This window comes from Ostrinia nubilalis, chromosome 1 (genome assembly GCF_963855985.1).
Source record: "Ostrinia nubilalis chromosome 1, ilOstNubi1.1, whole genome shotgun sequence".
Classification (NCBI taxonomy): Eukaryota; Metazoa; Arthropoda; class Insecta; order Lepidoptera; family Crambidae; genus Ostrinia; species Ostrinia nubilalis.
In genome coordinates this window covers 16315924-16343543 of record NC_087088.1, presented here as the reverse complement: position 1 = coordinate 16343543, position 27620 = coordinate 16315924, and the positions used below count along the sequence as shown (strand labels likewise).

General features: G+C 43.1%; 3 protein-coding genes across 3 annotated transcripts; all 3 read left to right on the top strand.

The window, feature by feature from the left end:
- The first annotated feature begins 330 nt into the window (after positions 1-330).
- On the top strand, positions 331-4354 carry LOC135076332 (uncharacterized). Its single transcript, XM_063970819.1, has 6 exons — positions 331-581; positions 1294-1458; positions 2152-2253; positions 3154-3293; positions 3718-3837; positions 4005-4354. The coding sequence occupies exons 1-6, from the start codon at positions 351-353 to the stop codon at positions 4060-4062; spliced, it is 816 nt and encodes a 271-aa protein (XP_063826889.1). The 5' UTR covers positions 331-350; the 3' UTR covers positions 4063-4354.
- Positions 4355-5384: 1030 nt separating this feature from the next.
- Positions 5385-11472, top strand: LOC135074119 (uncharacterized). Its single transcript, XM_063968427.1, has 6 exons — positions 5385-5559; positions 5645-7133; positions 7286-7352; positions 7696-7819; positions 8867-9004; positions 9698-11472. Exons 1-6 carry the CDS (start codon positions 5551-5553, stop codon positions 11273-11275), a joined length of 3405 nt encoding a protein of 1134 aa, XP_063824497.1. The 5' UTR covers positions 5385-5550; the 3' UTR covers positions 11276-11472.
- Positions 11473-11850: 378 nt separating this feature from the next.
- Positions 11851-26786, top strand: LOC135071812 (peptidyl-alpha-hydroxyglycine alpha-amidating lyase 1-like). Its single transcript, XM_063965676.1, has 13 exons — positions 11851-12081; positions 12156-12252; positions 12800-13037; positions 13428-13556; positions 13928-14079; positions 15343-15540; positions 17411-17686; positions 21832-21972; positions 22377-22445; positions 22737-22871; positions 23298-23451; positions 26160-26248; positions 26632-26786. Exons 1-13 carry the CDS (start codon positions 11998-12000, stop codon positions 26784-26786), a joined length of 1917 nt encoding a protein of 638 aa, XP_063821746.1. The 5' UTR covers positions 11851-11997.
- The last annotated feature ends 834 nt before the right edge of the window (positions 26787-27620 follow it).

Genomic DNA, 27620 nt, shown 5'->3' with positions numbered 1-27620 from the left:
CGGCTCAAGAGGACACGGAGGCCAGTCCGGAGTATCTTGGTAAGGAACTGTAATAGTAACGCTAGATAGAACTGATGGTGGAGGAAGCGACACTGGCGTGACGCCTGTCAGCCAACTGGACGGTACCCTGCTGCTTGCCACCTCGGCCCTCCTCGCTTACTCCGCGAGGAAGAAGGTGGCTCGGCTCAAGAGGACACGGAGGCCAGTCCGGAGTATCTTGGTAAGGAACTGTAATATTAACGCTAGATATAACTGATGGTGGAGGGAGCGTCGCTGGCGTGGTGCCTGTTGGCCAACTGGACGGTTCCCTGTTGCTTTCCACCTCGGCCCTCCTCGCCTACTCCGCGAGGATGGAGGTGGCCCGGCTCAAGAGGACACGGAGGCCAGTCCGGAGTGTCTTGGTAAGGAACTGTATAGTAACGCTAGATAGAACTGATGGTGGAGGGAGCGTCGCTGGCGTGGTGCCTGTTGGCCAACTGGACGGTTCCCTGCTGCTTGCCACCTCGGCCCTCCTCGTTTACTCCGCGAGGAAGAAGGTGGCCCGGCTCAAGAGGACACGGAGGCCAGTCCGGAGTGTCTTGGTATGGAACTGTAATAGTAACGCTAGATAGAACTGATGGTGGAGGGAGCGACGCTGTCTGGCGCCTGTTAGCCAACTGGAGGTTCCCTGCTGCTTGCCTCGGCCCTCCTTGCCTACTCCGCGAGGAAGAAGGTGGCGCGGCTCAAGAGGACACGGAGGCCAGTCCGGAGTGTCTTGGTAAGTATCCTAACTTCAGATGAATCTAGGTATCAACAGGTCATTTAGTCTGCACTACGCACGACCCTCTCTAATATACCAGAAGCAAATGAGATTTCATATCACATAGAAACTTCAATTTAGGCGTCATCAGTGTAGGTATTGCCCACAATGCATGCAACAGGGACAGGGTCAGTCGTAAAATAAAATAATATCTGTCTTTAGCTACTCGTATATTTAATAGCAACCACCACGCAATTGTGGTGATATTAACCTAAATGCTCGATTCGTTTCTTCTTTCGGAAAACTAAGTGTAAACGACAGTATTTTAAGTAGGTACTGCTCTACTCAAAAGGTAACTCAAAAGTCAAAAGTACACACCAATGGTAAAAATATAAAAAGGAAGATTTGTCAGTCATCATTTTCCTTACTTTACCTATCAATTTACAAAAACAACAGGAAAAACTGCTCTATAAAGCAAACCTACCTACCGAGTACAATTGTACTTTTTTGTTCAATAACGTTATTATAATAATTTTCATTTTTCTCGTTTCCAGTTAACAAACTCTACAAACGAATTAGGCAAAGAGTTGAAGACACAGCTGGAATTGCGCGGCTGCTACGTCCACACCGCGAGCGACGAGATGGTTCGCCGCTTGTCGAGCGACGCGAGCGCAGCGATCTCTGCGAGCTATCCGAGTGACAACATAAGCGAAACAAAGGTATCCTATAAGATATTTTTATTATTCACCTACGCATTATCTATTATTTAAGTATAAATTGCGCAATACCTAGCTAAAGCCTGGTCCGTGAGCACGTAGAATCCCGTCCAATGACCCCAAGCTATCCATCCTTATCGCTCGCGCGTAATTATATTGCTGTCGCGACTGTGCGACGCGCGCCCGCAGTGAGTGTGCGAGCGCGACAGCAACATAATTACGTGCGAGCGACAAGGATGGGCAGCTTGGGGTCTTTGGACGGGATTCTACGTGCTCACGGACCAGGCTTTATCCAGCAAGGAAATGCAGCCAGAATCCTCCGCTTTGCAGTGGAGGGCGGTCGATCCCTAGCTTCGACTTCGAACCTAAGATGTTTTTATGTCATTGCTTCGAACTTCTTCCTATAATTATGATCCTGGCCTCGGAGAAACATACACCTACATCCTTGTTATCAAACAAGAATTTTGTCAGGAATTCTCACTAAACCAAAATGCAAACCAATTTATTTTATTGCTTTTTAAATTGACCTGCACAGAAATAAAAAAAACTGTATTCTGTATAACAAGGTTATTCATTTCGCTGCGACGTTACTAGGTCGTCTAGATATTAAAGACTAATAAATTGAAACGTTATTTCAGGGTAAACCAGAATTTTTTATTCTTAATTAATTTCATGTTTATTATTTTATTTTTAAAGGTTGACGCTTTGGTCGTGGTCGGTGCTTTCTCGCAGCCGAAGTTGGGAGGACTACAGGGAATGGCGAAATTAGTCAGTGAAGATGTATACCATAATTTAAAGGTGATTCATCATCATCATTCGTGATATAAACATGACAAATTAATAAAAATATAACAAATCTTAACAAAAATAACCATAAAGCGGAGCCATTAGATAAATGATACCTAAATAGGTACAATGTTCAATACGTGCCCACCTAACTATATTTTAACTAAGGAAATTGATTAAATACCGCAGATTTATTAGTCACATTTCGCGCAGTTTCGCTAATTGGTGTAATAAAGGTTCAACGGCTTAAATGCCTATACATACTATGGACTTTGTACCTGCGTTCGAGTAGGTATGGCTTTACTTCCTAGTCCATACGTAATAATAGGTAGCCTACCTAAGATAGGTAAATAATACTTGACCAGCCGAGTGACACGGATTAGGAACTCAGTAGGTAGGTAGTAATCAGTCAGTAGGACCCTAGCTCAAACAGTGTAAAGCCCGACTTGTATTTCGGTACCTTTTTTTTTAATTTTTAATTTTAGGTGGTAAAAATGCATTGAGTTGCATACCCGCCGTTGTGGTAAGGCGACGGGTTATGTGGGGCTCTCTCCTCCAGAAGGGAGGGGCCTACCCACTAAAAATCCACCAATCTCCGTCTTATTGAGCAGAGGCAAGAGCTGGTGTAGTGTAGCTGAGCTTTCTTGAAGGCCTGTCGGCGCTAGTGTCGCGCGGCGGCTGCGTGGCGTGGGCGTGCGCGGGCGCAGCGGATAATAGCATTTTTTTTACTTTAAATATCGGCAACTAAAAAGTATCATCTAACTCCTAACTTATGAAGTTTGACCTTTCATCATCAGCTCATCTTAAATACCTGAAATAATACAACTGTGTGTACATACCTACCTAAATAATATGTAAAGAATTATCGTCCAACTCCTAAGCGTTTTATCTTTATGATGCTTGTAATTTCAGTTGCTTGAAGGCCTGTCGGCGCTAGTATCGCGCGGCGGGTGCGTGGCCTGGGCATGCGCGGGCGCAGTGGCAAGCGCGAGCGGCGCTGAAGACGCGTTCGACACGGTTCTTAGAGCGAACCTCCATCACGTCGCTAAAACGTATGAAAAATCTACTGAAGACCTAGAAAGTTCTTGATTATGTGAACAAAAATGCGAAGAAAAAAAATGCAGCACCTGGTTATAAATCTAATGCAATGACGCATTAAACTAACATTGTACACATCTATTTAAAAAGGACTTATTCCAACTTTTCTAAGTTACATACATCTCATTTTCTTTTTTAATATTATAATAACTAACCCTTACTAACAAAAAGTTAACAGTTGTTGAACACTGTTTTAAAATGACATTTCCATACTAAACGTCAATTTAAAACACTGTTCAACGAGCGTGTAAGTTTTATTAGTAAGGGGGTTAGATTACGCAAGGAGCATCACTCACACCCTTCCTAAACCAGTCTGATTAATCTACGAGTGAAGCTGTGGGTAGAAGCAAGTTTAAAATAAGCTTTTTCTAATTTCAGTGCACGTTGCGAAGCGGTGTGGGTAGGCCGATGCGACAGCGCTGCGGCGGCGGCTGAACGTGTGACGGACGCACTGCTATTTAGCGGTGACGCTACACTTGCCTCTAGATTCTCTATAAGGTGGTATTAAAGTCTCATCAATAAAAAAATACTTTACTATTAATAAATTACAGTGTAATTTTAATTGTAGTGTAATTATTACACAATGGTTACAAACTTTTGTCGCCATGTGAAGGAAATTATTAGCCTATAAATCTACTGACTCATTGTCCCATTTTCTTTTACAGAAATGCAGCTAACAAAGCTGGAGAATACGTCGGCCGATGGTTGAAGATCGCCACTTGATCTACCTCATAGCCAGTTACCAGTCATAACCAGTTATATTCACAATAAAAGATACTTTAAACACCTACCATGAAAAAGAATCCGAAAGACTTTACCAAGATCATTGGAGAAGGTTTTTTTACATGCAGAAATTAAATAAATGCAACGAATCTTGCAGGTGACGGGCTCATTAAATAAATATTTAAGTACCTTCTTTCCATGAAAACACCACACCGATTACACCTACCTACAATATTGTAGACATTATTGTGTATAAGTTTCTAGAATAAAATAATAATTATTTTTGTTATGATATATTGTTTTTATTCCTTTCCCTCCTAGATCCAAACTACTTAACTACTCCGTAAATAAAACAATCGAGATGTTCGATAAGAACACCAATCGATCAACATGGAAAGCATTGGGGGAGGCCTATGTTCAGCAGTGGACGTCCTATGGCTGAAATGATGATGATGATGATGAATAAGTTTTTACAGGACACTGAGCAGTAAATAGTTTTTATAAAGACTTACAATACATAAAAACCTTATTGAAAAACAAAATAAATCAATGATTAATAACACAATTTAAAATGTATGATAATCGATCTTCGATACCTGCCACGTGTACTCGGTGTCAGATTCTCTAAATCTAAGGTATCTGCAGCAGTAGAACGCCTACTGGTTTTATGTCGTCAAATTTTAGCAACAGGAGAATGTTGCACTATTCTGACGATTTTTGATAAAATCAAACCAAATTAAAATGCAATTTTTCTGTTATTTCATGAGTATCAATTATTTTGAAATCAATCTGCAATAATCTGCTACTAGCGCGACTACAGCGCCTTTGGATGCTTTGTACACTAGCCTTAGTTTAAACTACCGATTGACTTCTTGGCGGGAATCTGAAGCGTCATGTTAGCGGTTTTGTTTTATTTCCTCAAATTCGTGTTTAGGCGACTATTAATGTGTAATAATGTTGGATTATTAACCATTGAGTGTTCGTGAATGTGCATGAGTGTGGGCAAGTGAAGCAAAACAGTGCATCGTGATTCTTCGGGTTCTCTCAAGTTGTCCATAGGAGGTCTCAGTAAAGCACCACAACTTTACTGAGACTCAAAGGGTGGGAAGGGGTATCATCTATCATCCATTATATCATTACTTGATCTCATTTAATTTTTGTAACTCGTATCACATAAATACTTGAAAATGGCACAAATCAAGTCGACCTCGACGTGTATTGCCAACATCATCAAAAAAGAAGAAGAAACTACCGATTAAAAATACCGATATGAGCGACTTCCCTACTACGAACATTAAATTAAAAAGTAAACTGTCAAATGTGATAGGTTTTAGTTTCGAGATGGAGTGATGGACGTGTCCGTAATTATTAAATCCTTTTTTTAGTTACTTGTAATGTATTCAGCACTCTAATATTGGCTCTATATACCAATTACGATTATGTTAATTTCGCGTAAAATTCTGCTTTGTTTAAATTTACTGCGGAAACATGGAAGAGGTGAGTTCTAGGTTACCCATATTTTTGTTGTGTCACAATAAAGTGTTGGTGTTGCATGGTAATTTTGTAATCGTGTGGTTTTCAGGAGCCTAACGAACATGAGCTAGAGGAGAGGCTGTATGCTATGCTGCATCATGTGGACGAGACGCAGACGCAAGGGAATGTAAGCACTGACAGACAAAATGACGCTGCACGTTTTATCGAGAATGCACCTCGGAGCACCGTGCGCCGTTATTGGCGCACCAGCGCCGACTACTCCACCCAGCACCAAAAGACCGCGTCCAAAGAAACCGCGCCGCCTCCCGCAAACAGAAACCCCACAACAACAAACACTAATAACAACACAAAACCCAAGCAAGAGAAATGTATGGAACCAACATCATCTATCGATCTGTCACTCTTTCAATCACCGCCGCAGATCGTAAAAAAAACCATTGAAATACTGGAAGTGGAACCGTACAGTGTTGAACTTGAAAGTAGCGATGAAGATGAGGTTATTGAAGTAGAGCTGCCGCCTAAACCGACCATCACTATTGAAAGCTCTGATGAAGACGAAGTCTGCATTGTCTCACAACCTGAAACTTCATCCAATACAAATAAGAAAAACAATACAGCACCAGAAAATAATGCTCCTACAGCTGACAGAGCAGTGTCAGCGAGCCCTGTCCCATCTGTCGTGTCTTCTGTGTCTGATGAATTCATCCGGAGTGACTGCATAGCTTTGAATATATCCTCTCGGCATACTGACAACCACAGCTTTGACTTTAGCCTTCACGGATCTGACCTACTCGGACAAGCCACCCCTTCTAAGAAGAAGAAAAAGAAGAAATCCAAAGAGGCTGCCACTTCTACTCCTGTGCCTGCGGCTGCAGATAAAACCTCTACCACCACACCAGAAACATGCTTTGCAACACCTAAAAGCAAAGCTAAGAATAAAAAACAAAAGACAAAGTCGTACACTGTGTCAGAGAAGAGTGTACCAAGTGCAGATGTATACGATTCAGACAGCAATCAGTCCGTAATAGAGACGGGCAAGGGAACATATGTTGTCACAGAGAAAAGTCTACCAAGTGCTGATGTTTATGAATCAGATTCAAGCTATTCTGAAAATGTTAACAAAAGCAAATCTGTGTCTGGAAAGGCCACTGAAAATTCAGATAGTAGTGTTTCAGACAAGCAACAAGACAAAAACGAAACAAATAACACCAAGCAAAGTGACACAAGTCTGCCCTACACTACTGCAAATTCTATTGTGGATCTAACTGACAGTGAGCAGTTTATGACTCTGGACAGCACAGGCATAACTGATGATAACATTATTATGGCAAATGTATCAGGATTCCAAGAGCCGAATAATGAGGAATGGTCCTATAATGCTCCTAAACTTGGATCTACCAAAGTCCCACAAATATTATTTGATAACCTCGACTTTGACAATCTTAAGGGCAAGGACACAGTATGCAAACGTAGACGGTACTCTCTTACAACTCTACGAGCTGAAATGGAAAAATTCTACAATGAAAGCTGGGGTGGAGAGGATTTCAATCATCGGGAGATACAAAAATACATGTCACGTAAGTTGGAATTCATTTACGTCTGGTCATTAGTAATTTTGCCATTAAAATTGCAATTAGTAAATGGAAAGTAGTCTTGTGATTACGTTATATTCATTTAATTATAATCAGTAATTACTTTGTTAATAAAAATATTTGTCTAATTATTTCAGGAGACAAGAGTTTGTGGGTAATAGACCCCAAAGACAGAATGCCAGCTTTGTCAAAGAGAAAAATAACGTAAGTAATTTAACGCAATAATTTATGTTAGTTAATTACTTATAAATCTATTATTATGGGATTTGTGAGAAAAACAAGTTAAATATAATTTTGTCAGCTATAACGACCTAATATATTTTTTAAATGACATAGAGTACAATAACATAGTAGTACTAAAATTATGTTTATTTCATATCATATCCCTATTCCAGTATACCATTACTACGCTTTATTCAATGATGTTCATCGCATTCGCCCAGATGGGCCAGGAAAATATTTTTTATACAGTAGCACCCTGGAAGTTCAAAGTACAAAGAAATTAGGTCCTCATCACTAAATGGATTGGGTCGGTAATTGATTGCAGATGCAACTACTGCAACCGGCCAGGTCACCGCGACGACAACTGCCGCATGAAGCCGCCGGTGTGCTTCATGTGCGGCAACACCGGCCACTACGAGCCGCGATGCCCGAGCAAGATCTGTGTCAATGTGAGTTCGACTCTATTGTCATACTTCCAGTGTCGATTTTAGAACTACCAGCGCCCTGGGCGAGATTTCTAGCGACCCAACTGCTGTTCAAAACTTTTCGAATATTCGTAAATGAAATTGAATTTAATTCACCCGGAATCCTAAACAATAGAGATATAAATTGAAAGTAGTTAGGCCTTTTATCCACAAAGGCGGATCGGAGCAGAGAAGTTTTTTGAATAACCAATCAGATGCAAATAGCACATATCCACTTTGCTTCGCTTCGTTGGAAACGATCAAGCGGAAAAGTGTCGGGCGCATTTGTTTTTCTATAAAATTTGACAGCGGTGGCGCGGCGAATTATGCACAGCTCACACTTCTCTCGTCTCCGCTCTTCTCCGCTCCGCTTTGGAGGAAATAGCCTGCCAGCTTCCAGCCTGAGACAGCCCAGCCGCGCGGTTACCGCGCGTGTCTGAACAAGGCCTTAGCTGCGTTGATCCACTTTATTGGTTTTATGTTCTTGCAAATGTCATAAACAACAACTTCTTCTTCTTTGTTGATGGCGGTGAACCTGTGCATTTTGCAAAACCCGTACGTAATGGTGGCGCCCTCCTGTCAGCGTCATGACGGATAATGTTGGGCATAATCCATTTACTTTTTTTTTTCTTTCTTTTAATATTGTATTTTCTCTTTTGTTTGTTTTTGTGTATTGTCTCATGTTTGCCCAGCTCTCTCTAAAATGGTCACCGCAGAATAACAGCGTCGTGTTCTGGGTTTTATTTACCACTCCAGAGCATGACACATGCTGAGCGGTGGCCAGTTTTGGTTCTAACTTGTATCTGTTTTTTGTTATCTGATTCTGTGTGTTATATTTTAAGTTGGAACCAAATAAATGTTTTTCTTTCTTTCTTTCTTCTGATTAATGTTGCGGGTCCAATGACAGTAACTTTCTCCGGAACAAACTTGACCTTCGCTGGTTGGGTTTTGATCGAGCTGTAGATACTGGTTACACAGGAGTTGCAGCGGTGGGAAGTCCCGTTATAATGGTTTTATGCAATATGTTGGCAGTGCGGCTCGCCCAACCACATGTACTCGACGATGTGCCGTAACTGCGCGTCGTGGGGCCGCGTGACGTGCGCCGAGTGCGGCCAGGCCGGCCACCCCGCCAGCCATTGTCCTGACGTGTGGCGCCGGTACCACAACACGGTGAGTAGAAAGCTTGTGGAGTTGTGCTCAAGGAAAATAGTATAAGTTCGTTCGTTTCAGCCGAACGTCCACTGCTGGACAAAGGCCTCCCCCAAAGATTTCCTCAAAGACCGGTCCTGCGCCCCTCGCATCCAGGCACCTCCCGCGACCTTCACCAGATCGTCGGTCCACCTAGTGGGAGGCCTGCCCACGCTACGTCTTGCGGCTCGTGGTCGCCACTCAAGAACTTTTCTGCCCCAGCGGCCATCAGCTCTACGAGCTATGTACCCCGCCCACTGCCACTTGATTTTAGCGATTCTGCGGGCTATGTCAGTCACTCTGGTTCTCCTACGGATCTCCTCAATATAAGTAGAACTAGACAAATGTAAAAGCTCCTAAATCAACTATTTCAGAAAGAGTGGTAATAATTTCAGTATTTAAAATGCATTCGAAAAATGTGCATATTTTGTTTGAAGAGTGGAAAGCATGTGGCTGTCTTTCATAAAAGCGTCGTCATAGTTTAGTAACTCCTTGAATTGCCTCGTCTCATTAGCTGGATTTGATATCCAGTTGGCTGAATTTAATCACATAAAGATCAATGACTTTAATCGTGCTAGAATACAGCATCAACAATGAAATTATACATTTACTTACGCGAGTCTTTAAAAATTGCGTCATTCTTGCATATTCATGTCAACCTTGCTCTATCCCCAGCTCGACACCAACATGCCGCTGGTGGAGAACCGCCAGCTGAAGAAGAACCACCAGCTGTACTGCAGCGGCTGCACGCGGCGCGGTCACCTCGTGCACTCCTGCCGCCTCACGCTGCCCTTCTCCGGCCTGCCCATCAACTCGCCCTACGTGGCGCTCTACCGCCCCGTCTACCCGCCCCAGCCCCACCCTCCCCCGCGGACCGAAAACAAAAACAAACGCCACTCCAAGTCCCCCACCGTCCACGAGACGCACCTCAACAAAAAGAAGAACATGACGGTCACCGATATCACCGAAACACCCGAAAAAAACGACGAGCGCCCCAGAAAAAACTCCCAGAGCAAGAATCAGGACGACCCCAAAACGCCGAAGACCGTCGAACCCCCGAAGGAGAAGACCGCCGAGCCCGCGCCCGATTTCATTCCGATCGCGTCGTCGGTGAATCGCGACAAGCGCGGGCACATCATCCAGGACAACGAGGTCACCGACACCAGCGACGTCGTCACGTCCGCGCGCATCGCCGTCTCCGACGAGATCGTCGCGCGGCTCAAGGCGCCCGACGGCGCGGCCTGGCTCGAGGAGAACTTGCGGAAGTGCAACATCACCATGCAGAACGCTGAAATCGCTTCGTTCCTGAACATCAGGGGGAAAATCGCCGATCAGGAGGCTTTCCACACGGAACTCAGGGGGTGGTTGAATCACGGCTCCAACAAAGAAAATTTTAATTCTGATATCGAGGAGGAAATCGCGCACGACATTGATGAAAATCCTCAGAATAACATACCCAAGAACCGAAATAACCTGCTTCGTAAACTGACCAAAGCGTTCGAATCTCTCAACGACGATCTGGGAGATCCCAAAGCCATTTGGAACGAGTTGAACTACTTACAAAACCGACATGAGTTACTTCTCAAGCAGAAATCTGTCAGCGCTACACAGTTGAGCAACAACCGAACCCACATCAATGAAATGCTCAAGAAACTGAACATGGTCCTTTTGGGCCAGGCAGGCCTCGCCGACGGACCGAAACATTTGAACGAGCTTCAATCGCTTCATGAGAAAGTAACGAACTTCAGGCAGAAGAATGTTTCGATAGACTTACGCAAAGTGATAGGGCAACATTATCATACTATTTTCACTGCTATCCCCAGAAACGACTACGCCGAGCTCCTGAAAAAGTATTATGTAACCAAAAAACAATTGAAACCGAAAAAAAATAAGATGCAGAAGCCACAAGTTGGTGTAAAGAAAAGGAAGAAAAGTAGGAGAGGCTTGACGGGGCCTCCTCAAACTGGTCCTAATTCCGAGACAAATGTAAATGAAGGTGGCAATTTTGTTACTATTAACAACGCTCATTCCAAAAATGCAAATTCCGTGATCGGGGAGCTGGCCCTCTGTCACAAAAAGTTAATAAAAACGCGGCCAGCGGATGCAATCCTCAAGAAGCAGCGAGGAGAGTTGTGCAGAAAATTACATAGCTACATCAGTTCATGTACTATGAGAGGGCAGATTTCTTCTAAAACCTTGAAAAAAGTGAGGAAGATTCATCATCAAGCTCAGGTATTCCTGGGCCATGTATAAAATTAAGAATAAGATGAAAGCACTTTATTATGCGGTGGGACTTTCGAGTCTGCGACCGCGGCGACGTACTGGCGAGTTATCTATGTATAATCCCACATTGTGGGCGATTTATGTTTTTCTCACTTGCCGGTCATGTGTAATAGCACTTCAATGTGCATGTGAATTAAATAAAACTTCTTAGTGTAAAGCATCTACAACGTAATTTCATTTAAACAGAACCCTAAGTATTTTCCTTTTTTTTCCATAATGATACATCCAATCTTGGAACATCGTGGTTAAACATAGACATGGTTATTACAGGAAGAGCACATCATCAGACTGCAATCATGTTGCAAAACAATACCTATCCATTATTCTATCACAACTAAATAAGATGCCGCAATGTTTCGCTTGATGTTCTATCGTTTGTACAATGCCTCAAAACGATTGGCTACATACTCCTGAAAAAAGTGGAAATCTCATTCCCATGTTGGGTTGGGGTTCGTGTCAGTTGTTCAATTTGCTATAACGTTACCGTTATTAATGTCCCAACCCTACACTGTCATTAAACTTTTCGCATCACTCGTTCACCGAGCGTGATACGTCATCAAGCAAACGTCATCGTGATAAAAATTGATAAGCGGGGGAATACTTGTTGATCTAAATAAAATCATTAATTACATCAGTTAGCCACGCGAATCGTCGATCAATAACCAATTCGCAAGCTTTTTTTCACTTGAAGAATGAAAAGCTCAAGCGTTTTTGTACAAATAATTAAATTGCTTGTCGTGTCGTGGTCCTCTATAGAATACACTTGTGCGCGTAGAGTAAGTGTTTTTTTATCAGTAAATATTTTCTAAAAACGTTGGGAAAGCGTTGAATAATTTTATTAATTACTCAGGTACAGTATCCAGAAGATGGTTATTACGGAAACAACTTTTTTGACGCACAGTCATTGGATTCTAAAGTAAATGCAGCATTACAGAGGCTTGAACACAGTGAGTAAATATTAGTTTTTGTATTTACGCCGAGAGAACGAACTACCAACACAATGTTAAGTACAAAAGCAAACTTTGAAAAAGTTTATGCAATCATTGCTTGGAAAAATATAAAATAACTAGCTTTCCGCCCGCGGCTTCGCCCGCGTGGAATTTTGTCTGTCACAGAAAAACTTTATCGCGCGCGTCCCTGTTTCAAAAACCGGGATAAAAACTATCCTATGTTCTTTCCCGGGACTCAAACTATCTCTATGCCAAATTTCATCAAAATCGGTTGCGAGGTTTAAGCGGGAAAGCGTAACAGACAGACAGACAGACAGAGTTACTTTCGCATTTATAATATTAGTTGGGATGTAAATAGTAATGTAATCTTAAACAAATTTCAATTATTTTATGCATATTCACATGTTTGTTTGGTTTTCTGGCATAAAAATTAATTGAAAACATTTATTGACTATCTGTTAGTTATGAAAAAATAATTTACACATTTTCCAGAAGCACATGAAAATTTCATGATATAATAACTTAAATAACTTTTCATTTTTAGCGCCAAAATGGGTAAAAGACTGGCCGGATCCATCAGTCCAAATGGGTCAGGTGTCTGGGCTGGCTCTAGACACGGATGGACACCTGCTGGTGTTCCATCGAGACAACAATGTTTGGGACGAACGGACATTTACACCTCGAAATGTTTATCAGGGTATAGGCGAGCCTCCTATTTCAAGACCTACAATTCTAAAGTTCAATGACACTGGAGAGTTGATTGACTCATGGGGAGAGAACCTGTAAGTATTATTTATTCATTAGTTAAGAGTTATTCAAATTCTTTATTGCTCCATGTTAGTATACAAAGGTACTTACATAATATAGACATAGACCCATAACATGAGTTACATTTTTATTTCTTTTTTATGTTATTTTGAGTGTTTAATTAACAACTTGTATCTTTATGATAACAGTGAAGAGTTTAGCTCATTTCAGATCTCAATACCAAAGATGCACCTCAATCTTCTGACTTCAAACCTTTGCTTCATGCTACTCTTCTGATCAGCTCTGCATTGAATTGCCTGTGCCTGTAACAAAGCTATGTGCAATCTAAAAAATATTAGTTGTTTTTCTAACTGTATTTTCAAAGATTATTTCATATTTTTCTAATTTCTTTACATAATTTCCAGGTTTTACATACCTCATGGTATAACTGTGGACAGAGAAGGCAATGTGTGGCTGACGGATGTGGCTATGCACCAAGTGTTCAAATTCACACCTGATCAGAGGCAGAAACCCGCACTTGTATTGGGCGAGAAGTAAGTCTTACCTTACTCTATGATATTTATTGAATAAGGAAAAATAATTAAGATATTGTATGAGTGTAATTATTATGGTTACGTCAGAGTTAATATTTGTATAAGCTAGAACCATTAAAAAGTCATTGGTATTCAACAGTATCTTTACAGCATAAAGTTAAAATTGATGTGGGCTCTGTGGATACCAGAGCCTGGTTAAGGCTGCTCGATGAAGCTTGTACATTTTTAAATACAAAACTTTTATTGAATTTATCCATGAGCAGTGACAGACACCATCAAATACATGCTTATAGAATAGAAACCATCCACAGTAATCAACATCTACGTATCCAAATAAGGGTTTAATGCAGACCTGCCCTATTTCTTCATAGATTCATCCCTGGAAATGACGACCAGCACTTCTGCAAGCCGACCTCGGTGGCTGTGATGTCTAACGGTGACTTCTTCGTGGCTGATGGCTACTGTAACCACAGGATACTGAAGTACTCCCCTAAAGGGGAAATCATACTGCAGTGGGGGAAAGGTAAAATCTATACTTCTATACTTATAATATTATAAAGCTGAAGATTTTGTTTGTTTGTTTGTTTACTTGAACGCGCTAATCTCAGGAACTACTGGTCCGATTTGAAAAATTATTTCAGTGTTAGATAGTCCATTTATCGAGGAAGGCTATATTATAACATCACGCTACGATGAATAGGAGCAGAGCAACAATGAAAAATGTTGCGAAAAAAGGGTTTTCACGCGAACGAAGTCGCGAGCACAGCTATTAATTTGATACAACTGTTCTTAATTCTTATGTAATGTAAAAACTTGGAGACAAATATCTAGGTTGTATTAGGTAATCAAAACAATTTAAGTAATTTCCGATTATGTCTTAGACACATAATAATATGCAAATTATTGACCTGCCCCAGATAAAATACATACATTAAGTGATATTTTCCTGAGATATGATTTATCTTCAGTAGCGAAACAGTGATCGTATTTGTATTACACGTAACGGCGAAGGAACGAAGTGGCTAAGGACCTGCCCGATCTCCATGGCGTAGAACAGACTGGACCGAAATTTTTATCGAAGGCCGAGACTCACTGGAGGCGTAGTGTGAGTTTACATCAAACGTATTGGAAATCGAGTGCGTTAAAAAAATCTATGATGATTTTAGTTCTTGAAAGTATCCACTAGGGACGCTATACAATCCGTCATACATTTAATGTCGTTTTTTGCGCAATCGATATCGAATACTTTTGATGTAGATTCACACTAAAGGCTTCCACAGACCAAACGCGGGTCAGAAGCAGTGCGGGTCAGTTGCAGCGCGGCTGAGGCACACTGAAAGCAGCGCAGTTTCAAAGCAGTTGCAACGCGGGCGGTTGTCAAAAATTTAAATATTCGAAAACCGCTTTCAACGCGCTTCTACCGCCCTGCGTCCGGTGTGTCATGCTAATATGGCCGCCATAGTAGATAGATAGATATTTATTTGCATCACCATAATGTAACACAATAGTAATACAACAGCGCGGGCCTGCGTTCGCGCCGCGCCGCCTCGTTTGTATTTCGGCAGTTGCAGTGCGGCGCGGTTGGAGCGCGGGCCCGCGTTCAAATTAGGTGTGACATACTTCAAAGAGTTTCTTGTATTACAACTTGCGCGGGCCTGCATTCAAACTGCGCTGCTACTGCCCTGCGTTTGGTCTGCCCAAGGCTTTAGCCCCCTGAATATAGGCCTCCCCCAACTTCTTAGTTAAGTGAGGAATAAAATAAAAATAATTTTTTTTGCTCACGTAGCTCACGGCAGAGACAACTTCGTGTTCAACGTGCCTCACGCGTTGACTCTGGCCGAAGACCGCGGGCTGCTGTGCGCCGCCGACCGCGAGCGCGGCCGCGTGGCCTGCTTCCGAAGCGACAACGGCACATTTGCACACAACTTCGCTTCCTGGCTCATCGGCTCGCGGCTCTTCAGCGTCGCCTACTCGCCGGCGCAGGGTGCGTGACACTACACTCCTATAGCGGCCGGCGCGATGTCACATCACTTCGACCGCTTCCGCAGCGACAACGGCACATTCGCACACAACTTCGCCAGCTGGCTCATCGGCTCGCGGCTCTTCAGCGTCGCCTACTCGCCGGCGCAGGGTGCGTGACACTACACTCCTATAGCGGCCGGCGCGATGTCTCATCACTTCGACTGCTTCCGCAGCGACAACGGCACATTCGCACACAACTTCGCTTCCTGGCTCATCGGCTCGCGGCTCTTCAGCGTCGCCTACTCGCCGGCGCAGGGTGCGTGACACTACACTCCTATAGCGGCCGGCGCGATGTCACATCACTTCGACTGCTTCCGCAGCGACAACGGCACATTCGCACACACCTTCGCTTCCTGGCTCATCGGCTCGCGGCTCTTCAGCGTCGCCTACTCGCCGGCGCAGGGTGCGTGACACTACACTCCTATAGCGGCCGGCGCGATGTCACATCACTTCGACTGCTTCCGCAGCGACAACGGCACATTCGCACACAACTTCGCTTCCTGGCTCATCGGCTCGCGGCTCTTCAGCGTCGCCTACTCGCCGGCGCAGGGTGCGTGACACTACACTCCTATAGCGGCCGGCGCGATGTCACATCACTTCGACTGCTTCCGCAGCGACAACGGCACATTCGCACACAACTTCGCTTCCTGGCTCATCGGCTCGCGGCTCTTCAGCGTCGCCTACTCGCCGGCGCAGGGTGCGTGACACTACACTCCTATAGCGGCCGGCGCGATGTCACATCACTTCGACAGCTTCCGCAGCGACAAAGGCACATTCGCGCACAACTTCGTTTCCTGGCTCATCGGCTCGCGGCTCTTCAGCGTCGCCTACTCGCTGGCGCAGGGTGCGTGACACTACACTCCTATAGCGGCCGGCGCGATGTCACATCACTTCGACTGCTTCCGCAGCGACAACGGCACATTCGCACACAACTTCGCCAGCTGGCTCATCGGCTCGCGACTTCAGCGTCGCCTACTCGCCGGCGCAGGGTGCGTGACACTACACTCCTATAGCGGCCACATGTCACATCACTTCGACTGCTTCCGCAGCGACAACGGCACATTCGCACACAACTTCGCTTCCTGGCTCATCGGCTCACGGTTCTTCAGCGTCGCCTACTCGCCGGCGCAAGGTGCGTGACACTACACTCCTGTAGCGGCCGGTGCGATGTCACATCACTTCGACTGCTTCCGCGGCGACAACGGCACATTCGCACACAACTTCGCCAGCTGGCTCATCGGCTCGCGGCTCTTCAGCGTCGCCTACTCGCCGGCGCAGGGTGCGTGACACTACACTCCTATAGCGGCCGGCGCGATGTCACATCACTTCGACTGCTTCCGCAGCGACAACGGCACATTCGCACACAACTTCGCTTCCTGGCTCATCGGCTCGCGGCTCTTCAGCGTCGGCTTCTCGCCGGCGCAGGGTGCGTGACACTACACTCCTATAGAAAGAAAGAAAGAAATTTATTTGGTCCAAAACAATTATTACAATTTTACAGTTCAAAGTATTTGTACATGTTTGAACCAAAATGGCATCCGCTCAGCATTGCGGCCTATATTGATCGCCAATTAAGTCCACCACTGGGCTAGTTGATTATGGCGACAACCCATCGGTCACGGCGTCGATGCCGATTTATGAGTCGGTAGTTCAGTCCCAGGCGTCCACTCGACATTACCTATGTTGAGTTGAACTTGTGTATTTACTTAGGATTTCTTTAAAAACTAGGTATTCATTCATTCATATCAAAGCTTTCAAGCTTAATGCCCAAAAATTGTTCTAATGTTAAACTGATCACCAAGACCAAGATACAAACAACAAAATGTACACAGGTGGCCGCCTCTACGTGGTGAACGGTCCGTACGGCACATCCCCGGTGCCCGTCCGGGGCTACGTCATCGACTTCACGTCCGGCGCACTGTCCGGCACCTTCGCGCCGGACGGCGGGCTCCACAACCCGCACGACGTGGTCGCCACGCCGGACGGCGGCGCGGTCTACGTCGCCGAAATCAATCCGTACAGGGTGCACAAGTTCGTCGATGATACCATCCAGAAAGCGGCTGACGTCACTCACGCGAAGGTGGCGGTGAAACCGACGGCGACGGTCGGTAAGTGATTTTAACCAGTCAGCAGGCCTTAGAATACGCGGCACGATTTTTTTTTGTCTTTTAACTTTTACGCGATATGCACATACATTTTTGTCGCCTAAAATTATCGATAGATAGAAGATTTTATCGCGTCTTAGGCCTACAGCCGAGCTAAGATGCGCGCCGTGATAAAATCATATCGATGGATGACGACAAACGTATGGACTTATCGCGTAAAATCGATATAAGTTTATCGTGGCGCACATCCTAGGCCTACAAGTCTATGTTGAAAACATAATCTTTTTAGTTCCCGGATTAAGAATATTCATTAGATTATATGTATAGGGCTTGAGGGTGGAACCTAGATTCATATAATAAACTATGCGCTTTTAACTGATAAATTGAAATTTATGTAATAAATGTTATGGTTTAATTCATTCCCAAATAAAATTTTGCTCATTTGTGTTTGTTTATTTTAATATTTTATGTTCCCATAATTTTCATTTGTCATCTATCCCCATTGATACAAGCAGATTGTAGGTACACTCGTTATTAAAAAATATAGGAAATAAAAATATAATTCATATTACTTACATGTGTAAGCACTCTCTATTCAAATAACACACGAGACATCAAATTATGTACAAGTTAAGATTCCATCTAAATTCGTTCAGGGGCAAGCTTTTCAAAGTAACACAGACAGATTTACTTTTGAATTACAGAATTTGCAATTAAAAATTATAGACACAGATCTATACCTACCCATAACGGTTGTATGTCGCTGCACTAGACAGGCAGTAGTGATTGAGTTTGTTTGTTGCGTCGTTTCTTCTCCGCACTTGCAAAAGATTGGTCTCGTAAAAAGATTGTGATATACAGGGCCGGATTAAGCTTCTCGGGGCCCCTAGGCACAGCTCGTTTCGGGCCCCCCCTTTTTCATACCACAACAACGCAATTTGGAAATGTATACTGTCTACATTACGAAATAGAATGAAGGTACCATCATCATCAACAACAGGCTTCAGTCATCACATTGCAAAGGTATACGCCCCTAGTCCTTCAGTGAAAAGACTTTCGCCACAATCTACAGGACGAAGTATCGGAGTAATTTAAAAATGAAACAAAGAATAGGAAAATCTTGCATATTTTTATAAAACTAACATAAAAAATTAAAATGTACATTATAGTCATGTAAACCAAAGCAGTAATGCCAACTAGGCCAGTAGAGTAAGACATAAAAATCAATCAAATCGGAAATAATTGTTACAAAAGGTTTTATTGTTTTAACTAGCTTTTGCCCGCGACTTCACCCGCGTGAAATTTCCTTTGTCACAGATCGTCATAAATTATAGCATATGTTATTCTGGGTTTAAAACAATAATACTTTAAAGTTTCATAAAAATCCGTTGAGTAGTTTTTGCGTGAAAGAGTAACAAACATCCAGACATCCAAACTTTCGCATTTATAATATTAGTACTCGTAGGATGGCTTCATTTGTTGCTCTTTAAGACTATCCTAGGTTTTCGACTTTGACGGAGGTGTGCTTAAGTGGTGGGAATTTTTTGCGGTTTTACGGATATACCGTGTAAAGGACTTGCAGTATCGAAAACTGATCTTCATGACGATTGAAGGGCATTTAATTCTGCATTGAATAATACCAAATTCATATATTTTGGACAAACCGTTCCCGTGCCTATCTTCAACAAAGTAGAAAATATACGTATAATTAATGACCCTCTCTACGACAAATGGCTCGTCACCCGCAAGCTTCAAAGCCTTGAAAAGGGCCACCTTAACCAGCATATTCCTGTCAAGCCTCGCGAGTTGGATTCGTCTATCCTTATTCATCCCAGCCGTTCCTTTACTACGGTTGCTGCACCTCTTCTTTGCACTCTCTTGAACGACTTTGTGTTATCTACTGTGGTTGCCCCTCTTCCTTGCACCCTCCTGCACGACTGCGTTGCCAAGTCTTACAGCTAGTCCAAGGTTCGACTCCAAAAATCAACGACAACTGGTTCATATTAAAACGCTGAAGAGTTTGTTTGTTAGTTTGTTTGAACGCGCCAATCTCAGAAACTTACTGGTTTGATTTAAATAATTATTTTTGTGTGGGATAGCTCGTAAATTGAGAAAGGCTGTAGGATATATTACGATCACGCTACGACTGATAGGGACGAAGCAGTAAAGAAAATTGTTGCAAGCATGGGAAATAGTATTCAAACTATTTTCACGCGTACGAAGTTGATTTTGTAGCGTCGAACCTCGGACCAGGCGTACGGCTAGGCAACGCAGTCGTGCAGTAGGGTGCAAGGAAGAGGGGCAGCCATAGTAGATAACACAGAGTCGTACAGGAGAGTACAGAGAAGAGGTGCAGCAACCGTAGTTAAGGATGAAGGAGGGACAAGGATAGGTAAATCCAACTCGTGAGGCTTGACAGGGATACGCTGGTTAAGGCGGCCCTTTTCAAGGTTTGGGACCCTGCGGGTGACGAGCAATTGGACGTAGAGAGGGTCATTAATTATACGTATATTTTCTACTTTGTCGGAGATAAGCAAGCACGAGAACAGTTTGTCCAAAACATATGAATTTGGTCTTATACAGGGTGGAATTTTGTAATGCCACCTGGAGGGAAAGTACTCTTAATACTTACACAAAGAAAACATTCCTTTATTTTTGAAAAGAAAAAGAACTGCATTCACAGATTATTCAATGCAGGATTGAATGTCTTTCAACCGTCATGAAGATCAGTTTTAGAACAGTACAAAAAAAAGTTATAAGGCCTTTACGCGGTATAACAGTAAAACCGCAAAAATGGCCCTTTCGAGGGGCCCCACCACTTAAGCACAACTCCGCCGAAGTCGAAAACCTAGGATAGTATTAATAGGCAACAAATGAAGCCATTAAAACAATAAAATCTTTTGTAGGAATTATTTCCGATTTAAAATCTAATTCTACTGGCCTAAACGTTACGAAAATGAATTAAGTTCCACAATATCGAAATATGACGATTGAATGTGTAAACCAAAATAAGGCGAAGTTTTGAGGTGGTTTTAGTTTTGTTGCATAAAAATAATCTTTGTTTTTTTTTTCATTTTTTAATCGGGAGTGCTGGGCCCCCGGTCATAGTGGGCCCCTAGGCACTGGCCTAAAGTGCCTTATGGATAATACGGCACTGGTGATATATGTTCATAAAATATCTAAATGCTTCCTAAACTATTTTTTAATTTGTAACTATCACAGGTATTTTAATCTATACTTCTATTTTGGTAGATATTAGGTACAATGAACTCAGAAAAAAAATATGATTATAATGGTGAAATAATTTTTAAAATCCGTCGTAGTTTCGGAGTTGGCTCCGTAGTCGTACTTCGTAAAATACAAGTCTTTCCTGTTTATAATAATAATATTAGTAATAGGTAGAGGAAAGATGTGTATTTTTATTTAGTATGCCAAAAAGTCAATAAAGTCAATATATAAATACGTTTATTTTTTATTGTTTGTTAGATTAGCCCGGTCGCCGAGCACGTAGAATTTCGTCCAATGACCCCAAGCTACCCGAAATTCTACGACGAAATTCCTATATCTACCCGTGCGAAGTCGGAACGGGCCGCTAGTAGTCTAACAAATAGGCTGGGTTGCTATCTTACTTTAACTTTGACAAACGTCAAGAAATCGCGTAGACTTAAAGTTAGGTGGTGCAACTCAGCCTTAAAGATGTTTCTGACGTTTTTTTTTATATTAGTGCTACTGAAATGCACTTGCAACTGGTGCTAACGGTTTACTCCAATGAGGGCTATCGTTTTAGCGCTCACCAGTTAGCGCCACTGTAGAATAAGGTCCTGTCACTTGCTAGTCGCGAAGACAGTGGCACCAACTGGTGAGCGCTAAAGTGGTAGGACTATCGCATTTGCACTCATCAAGATGGCGCCACTGTAGAGTAAGGTCCTGTCAATCGCCAGGGGTGCCAACTGTTAAGTATAAAAACGATAGCCCTCATTGCGATGGAGATTTTGTGGGTGTTCATTTATTAAAATCTTTCAGGCTGTTTACTATATTTATTTATTTATTTATTTATTAGGTACACTATATTTACTATATTTATTTATTTATTTATTTATTAGGTACACCAGGTATATAGGTTTGTTTTTGGCGTCGCCTTGTTGCAGAGGTGAGCAGTCGCAGCGCGTTGTCGGCGGCGGAGGCGGACGCGTGGGCGTGGCGCTGGGGCGCGGGCGGCGCGGCGGCCGCGGCGGCGGCGGCGCTGCTGGCGCTGGCGGCGCTGGCGCTGCTGCGGGCGCGCAACCGCGGTAAGGGACCGCGCAGCGACAAGCAGGCGCTGCTAGAATCTTAGCACTACACTCTTATGTATACGATAACACGTTCCAATTCTTTAGAGCAGCGGTTCCCAAACTCATTTTGTCTACTGCCCACTTTGAGAATAAATTCTTTTTAGCGCCCCCATTTGTAGTCGAGTGTCGAGTGCTCAGTCGGTGTCTAAGAGTCCTCCTAGTAAATGACGCCCCCCAAGCCTCTACACAACGTCCCGAGTTCACGAGCGCTGCTCGAATCTTAACATTACGTGACGACACATTCCAATTCCTTAAAAGCTTATTTTTACAAACCAGTCCCGTTGACCCTCGTGTTAGCTAAATATGCCTGTGTTACGAGTGTGTCATCCATAAGTTCTTCGGCCATTATCGCTATTATGTAGTAAGAATAAGCGCGGCGGCGGCGCTGCTAGCACTGGCCGCGCTGGCGCTGCTGCGGGCGCGCAACCGCGGTAAGGGACCGCGCAGCGATAAGCAGGCGCTGCTAGAATCTTAACATTACGCGACGACACATTCGAATTCTTTATGTTCGAAGTTATAGACCTGTTTTTAAAAGAATAATAGTAATTTGTATTTCACGAAGTTCGATCATCATCCATAAGTCCTTCTTCGGCCCTTATCACTATTATGTAGTAAGAATAAACGCGCAGCGACAAGCAGGCGCTGCTCGAATCTTAGTACTGCACTATTTATACGATAACACATTCCAATTCTTTAGAGGCATGTGTTTAAAAGAATATTAGCAATTTATATTTCACCAAGTTCATCATCCACAAGTCCTTCTTCGGCCCTTATCGCTATTATAAGCGCGTGGGCGCGGGCGGCGGCGGCGCTGCTGGCGCTGGCGGCGCTGGCGCTGCTGCGGGCGCGCAACCGCGGTAAGGGCAGGTGCAGCGACAAGCAGGCGCTGCTCGAATCTTAGTACTGCACTATGAATACGTCATCGTATTGTTTAAAAACCTAGAATCTTAACACACACGACAACAAATTAGAATTCTTTAGAGGCCTGTTTTTAAAAGAATATTATTTATTTATTTAAAAGTTTATTGCTTACACTTAAAAGTTACTTAGTCATTTGTATTCACCAAGTTCATCATCCACAAGTTTTTCTTCGGCTCTTATCGCTATTATGTAAAGCCTGGTCCGTGAGCACGTAGAATCCCGTCCAATGACCCCAAGCTACCCATCCCTATCGCTCGCGCGTAATTATGTTGCTGTCGCGACTGTGCGACGCGCGCCCGCAGTGAGTGTGCGAGCTTGGGGTCATTGGACGGGATTCTACGTGCTCACGGACCAGGCTTTAGTAAGAATAAGCGCGTGGGCGTGGCGCTGGGGCGCGGGCGGCGCGGCGGCCGCGGCGGCGGCGGCGCTGCTGGCGCTGGCGGCGCTGGCGCTGCTACGAGCGCGCAACCGCGGTAAGGGACCGCGCAGCGACAAGCAGGCGCTGCTCGAATCATAGTACTATACGACGACACATTCAAATTCTTTAGAGCCCTGTTTTTTTGTATCGCACAAATTCACCAACTTCACCACTATAGTTCAACGGCAGCGTGATCTGAAACAGCGTCGGATCTCATGTCGGCCAGTCCGACATCTTCACCGTCAGCGTTCGGCTATGTCGCTTTGTAGTAGACAAGCAGGCGCTGCTCGAATCGTAACACTACACGACACATTCTAATTTCCTGGCCTGTTTTCAAAAGAATATTAGTAATTTGTATTTCACGAAGTTCGATCATCATCCACAAGTTCTTCTTTGGCCCTTATCGCTATAATGTAGTAAGAATAAACGCGTGGGCGTGGCGCTGGGGCGCGGGCGGCGCGGCGGCGGCGGCGCACAGTGGTCCCGATTTAATAAAACATGGACATTGATGCTAGAGGCACGAAAATTTTTTTGATGGTTACTGCTATGATAACTAATAAGGCAAAAAAATATTACAATCCTACGACGTCAATTTCGTAGTAAAAAAAAATATATACATATTTTTTGTATGGAAGAAATTACGTTTCTGTCAATTTTTCGAAATTCTTTAACGATGTCAAGATGCCGATCACACATGTTATAAAACAAGTGATTCTGAGTATTTCATGCGAAGATACTTGTCACTTACCTCTGCGTACTTTTGAGTTATCGAGGGTTGAAAAATCGATTTTTTTATATTAAATATTTCCACGAAAAATTGTCAGAATTACAATATGGTGTATAAGGGACACATTTGATGACACATAACAACGACTCGCACTCGCGCGCGCTCGTATGCATCAACTTATACTAAAATAAAAAATTAAATTAAAGGAAACACTTAATACAACGTTGTATGTATAGGTCCGCTGGCCGTCAAAAAGTAGCTTATACGAGAGGTTGCCCAATTTACAATATGTCCATCATTGATAACTCACACAAATATCGTTTCTCTCTGAAGGATAACAAGTTTTTTTATGTTTCCAGAAGCTCTTGATAGGATGGAAGGCCATAAATACTCTCTGAACCGAGAATGAATCTCAAATTGCGATATTGCCATTTTGACAAATTACATGATGTAACTAGCGCTAACGTTTATCTTCAGGTAGACACAGTTTTAAGTTAAAAGATTGTCTACTATTTCACACTGTTCTTCGTTTTGGAACAGTTCTTTGATTATAGGTAGTCGCTAATTTCGTTTTGTTAGACTCTTTCAGTTTAGCACATAAAGCGTAAACTAATTCCTCCTCAGAATGATCTAAAAGTGTTAGAGAGCGCCTCTTCTTCTGCAGAAGAAGAATTTTGCATAAATCTTCAAAAGGTTTTTTATTTATACTAAAAGTCGATGGTTGCACATCTACTTCCGCAGTCTCATCAACTGGAGCGTCTTCCTCAGTATTAACGTTGTCTATGCGTTGTGTTAACTCGGTAAAAAACATTGTTTAAATCTATATTTTTACGGCCAGACAATTTCAGAGTCTAGCCAATGCGAATTCTGGTGCAAAAATGTCTTTTGGGCTCTGCTGGAAGCAGACCATATCTTCTTTGATATATTTCTTGTAAAATTACGATTTAATGATTTGATAATTACTCAAATCTTCGGAAGACAATTCAATGCCAATACGTTCGTCATTTTAGTCTGAAATGGTCTGGCCGAAATGTAAAAATATAGATTTAAAAAATGTTTTTTTACCGAGTTAACACAACGCATAGACAACGTTAACACCGAGGAAGACGCTCCAGTTGATGAGACTGCGGAAGTAGATGTGCAACCATCGACTTCTGGTATAAATAAAAAGCCTTTTGAAGATTTATGCAAAATTCTTCTTCTGCAGTAGAAGAGGCGCTCTCTAACACTTTTAGATCATTCTGAGGAGGAATTAGTTTACGCTTAATGTGCTAAACCGAAAGAGTCTAACAAAACGAAATTAGCGACTACCTATAATCAAAGAACTGTTCCAAAACGAAAAACAGTGTGAAATAGTAGACAATCTTTTAACTTAAAACTGTGTCTACCTGAAGATAAACGTTAGCGCTAGTTACATCATGTAATTTGTCAAAATGGCAATATCGCAATTTGAGATTCATTCTCACTTCAGAGAGTATTTATGAGCTTCCATCCTATCAAAAGCTTCTGGAAACAAAAAAAACTTGTTATCCTTCAGAGAGAGATGATATTTGTGTGAGTTATCAATGATGGACATATTGTAAATTGGGCAACCTCTCGTATAAGCTACTTTTTGACGGCCAGCGGACCTATACATACAACGTTGTATTAAGTATTTCCGTTAATTTTTTATTTTATTTTATTAAAAGCTGATGCATACGAGCGCGCGCGAGTGCGAGTCGTTGTTATGTGTCATCAAAGGTGTCCCTTATACACCATATTGTAATTTTGGCAATTTTTCGTGGAAATATTTAATATAAAAAATCGATTTTTCAACCCTCGATAACTCAAAAGTACGCAGAGATAAGTGACAAGTATCTTCGCATGAAATACTCAGAATCACTTGTTTTATAACATGTGTGATCGGCATCTTGACATCGTTTAAGAATTTCGAAAAATTTACAGAAACGTAATTTCTTCCATACAAAAAATATGTATATAATTTTTTTTACTACGAAATAGACGTCGTAGGATTGTAATATTTTTTTGCCTTATTAGTTATCATAGCAGTAACCATCAAAAAAATTTTCGTGCTTCTAGCATCAATGTCCATGTTTTATTAAATCGGGACCACCGTGCGGCGCTGCTGGCGCTGGCGGCGCTGGCGCTGCTGCGAGCGCGTAACCGCGGTAAGTACTGCACTATGAATACGTCATCGTATTGTTTAAAAACCTAGAATCTTAACACACACGACAACAAATTCGAATTCTTTAGAGGCATGTATTTAAAAGAATATTATTTATTTATTTAAAACTTTATTGCGCACACTTAAAAATTACTTAGTCATTTGTATTCACCAAGTTCATCATCCACATGTTTTTCTTCGGCTCTTATCGCTATTATGTAAAGCCTGGTCCGTGAGCACGTAGAATCCCGTCCAATGACCCCAAGCTACCCATCCCTATCGCTCGCGCGTAATTATGTTGCTGTCGCGACTGTGCGACGGGCGCCCGCAGTGAGTGTGCGAGCTTGGGGTCATTGGACGGGATTCTACGTGCTCACGGACCAGTAGTAAGAATAAGCGCGTGGGCGTGGCGCTGGGGCGCGGGCGGCGCGGCGGCCGCGGCGGCGGCGGCGCTGCTGGCGCTGGCGGCGCTGGCGCTGCTGCGGGCGCGCAACCGCGGTAAGGGACCGCGCCGCGACAAGCAGGCGCTGCTAGAATCTTAGTAGCACTATCTATGCGATGACATATTCCAATTCTTTAGAAGCCTTCGTTTAGTTTATTTTATGTAATTTGTATAATACGAATTCACCATGTTCACCACGATAGTATAATAAGCTTAAACACTCTGGCGGCGCTGGCGCTGCTACGGGCGCGCAACCGCGGTAAGGGACCGCGCAGCGACAAGCAGGCGCTGCTCGAATCATAGTACTATACGGCGACACATTCGAATTCTTTAGAGGCATGTGTTTAAAAGAATAGTAATTTGTATTTCACCAAGTTCATCATCCACAAGTTTTTCTTCGGCTCTTATCGCTATTATGTAGTAAGAATAAACGCGTGGGCGTGGCGCTGCTGGCGCTGGCGGCGCTGGCGCTGCTACGAGCGCGCAACCGCGGTAAGGGACCGCGCCGCGACAAGCAGGCGCTGCTAGAATCTTAGTACTGCACTATGTAGACGATGACACATTCCAATTCTTTAGAAGCCTTCGTTTAGTTTATTTTATGTAATTTGTATGATATGAATTCACCATGTTCACCACGATAGTTCAGCGGCGGCGTAATCTGAAACAGCGTACCTATCTCGGATCTCACGTCGGCCAGTCCGGCACTTTCACCGTACGGCTATGTCGCTAAGAATAAATGCCGGGACCGCGCAGTGACAAGCAGGCGCTGCTCGAATCTTAGTACTACACTATGTATACGATGACACGTTCCAATGAAGAATGTTCACTAATTTTGTTTTTTAGCTTTCTGTATTCTCTGTTAAAAATAAAAAATACACGTGAAAGAATTATTTCGATACGTTAATTAGTTTCCAAGATATTGAATTTTAAAAGT

What these genes read in the sequence shown, in the direction of transcription:
- LOC135074119 (XM_063968427.1), top strand. An exon ending in GATACAAAAATACATGTCAC is followed by an intron (nt 7,134 to 7,285) that starts GTAAGTTGGAAT and finishes TAATTATTTCAG; the next exon opens with GAGACAAGAGTTTGTGGGTA. An exon ending in CGAGCAAGATCTGTGTCAAT is followed by an intron (nt 7,820 to 8,866) that starts GTGAGTTCGACT and finishes ATATGTTGGCAG; the next exon opens with TGCGGCTCGCCCAACCACAT.
- LOC135076332 (XM_063970819.1), top strand. Translation starts at nt 351, where the DNA reads ATGGAGGTGGCCCGGCTCAAGAGGACACGGAGGCCAGTCCGGAGTGTC. An exon ending in GGCCAGTCCGGAGTGTCTTG is followed by an intron (nt 582 to 1,293) that starts GTATGGAACTGT and finishes TCTCGTTTCCAG; the next exon opens with TTAACAAACTCTACAAACGA. An exon ending in GCCTCTAGATTCTCTATAAG is followed by an intron (nt 3,838 to 4,004) that starts GTGGTATTAAAG and finishes TTTCTTTTACAG; the next exon opens with AAATGCAGCTAACAAAGCTG.
- LOC135071812 (XM_063965676.1), top strand. Translation starts at nt 11,998, where the DNA reads ATGAAAAGCTCAAGCGTTTTTGTACAAATAATTAAATTGCTTGTCGTG. An exon ending in CATACTGCAGTGGGGGAAAG is followed by an intron (nt 14,080 to 15,342) that starts GTAAAATCTATA and finishes TTGCTCACGTAG; the next exon opens with CTCACGGCAGAGACAACTTC. An exon ending in GCTGCGGGCGCGCAACCGCG is followed by an intron (nt 21,973 to 22,376) that starts GTAAGGGACCGC and finishes GCTATTATGTAG; the next exon opens with TAAGAATAAGCGCGGCGGCG.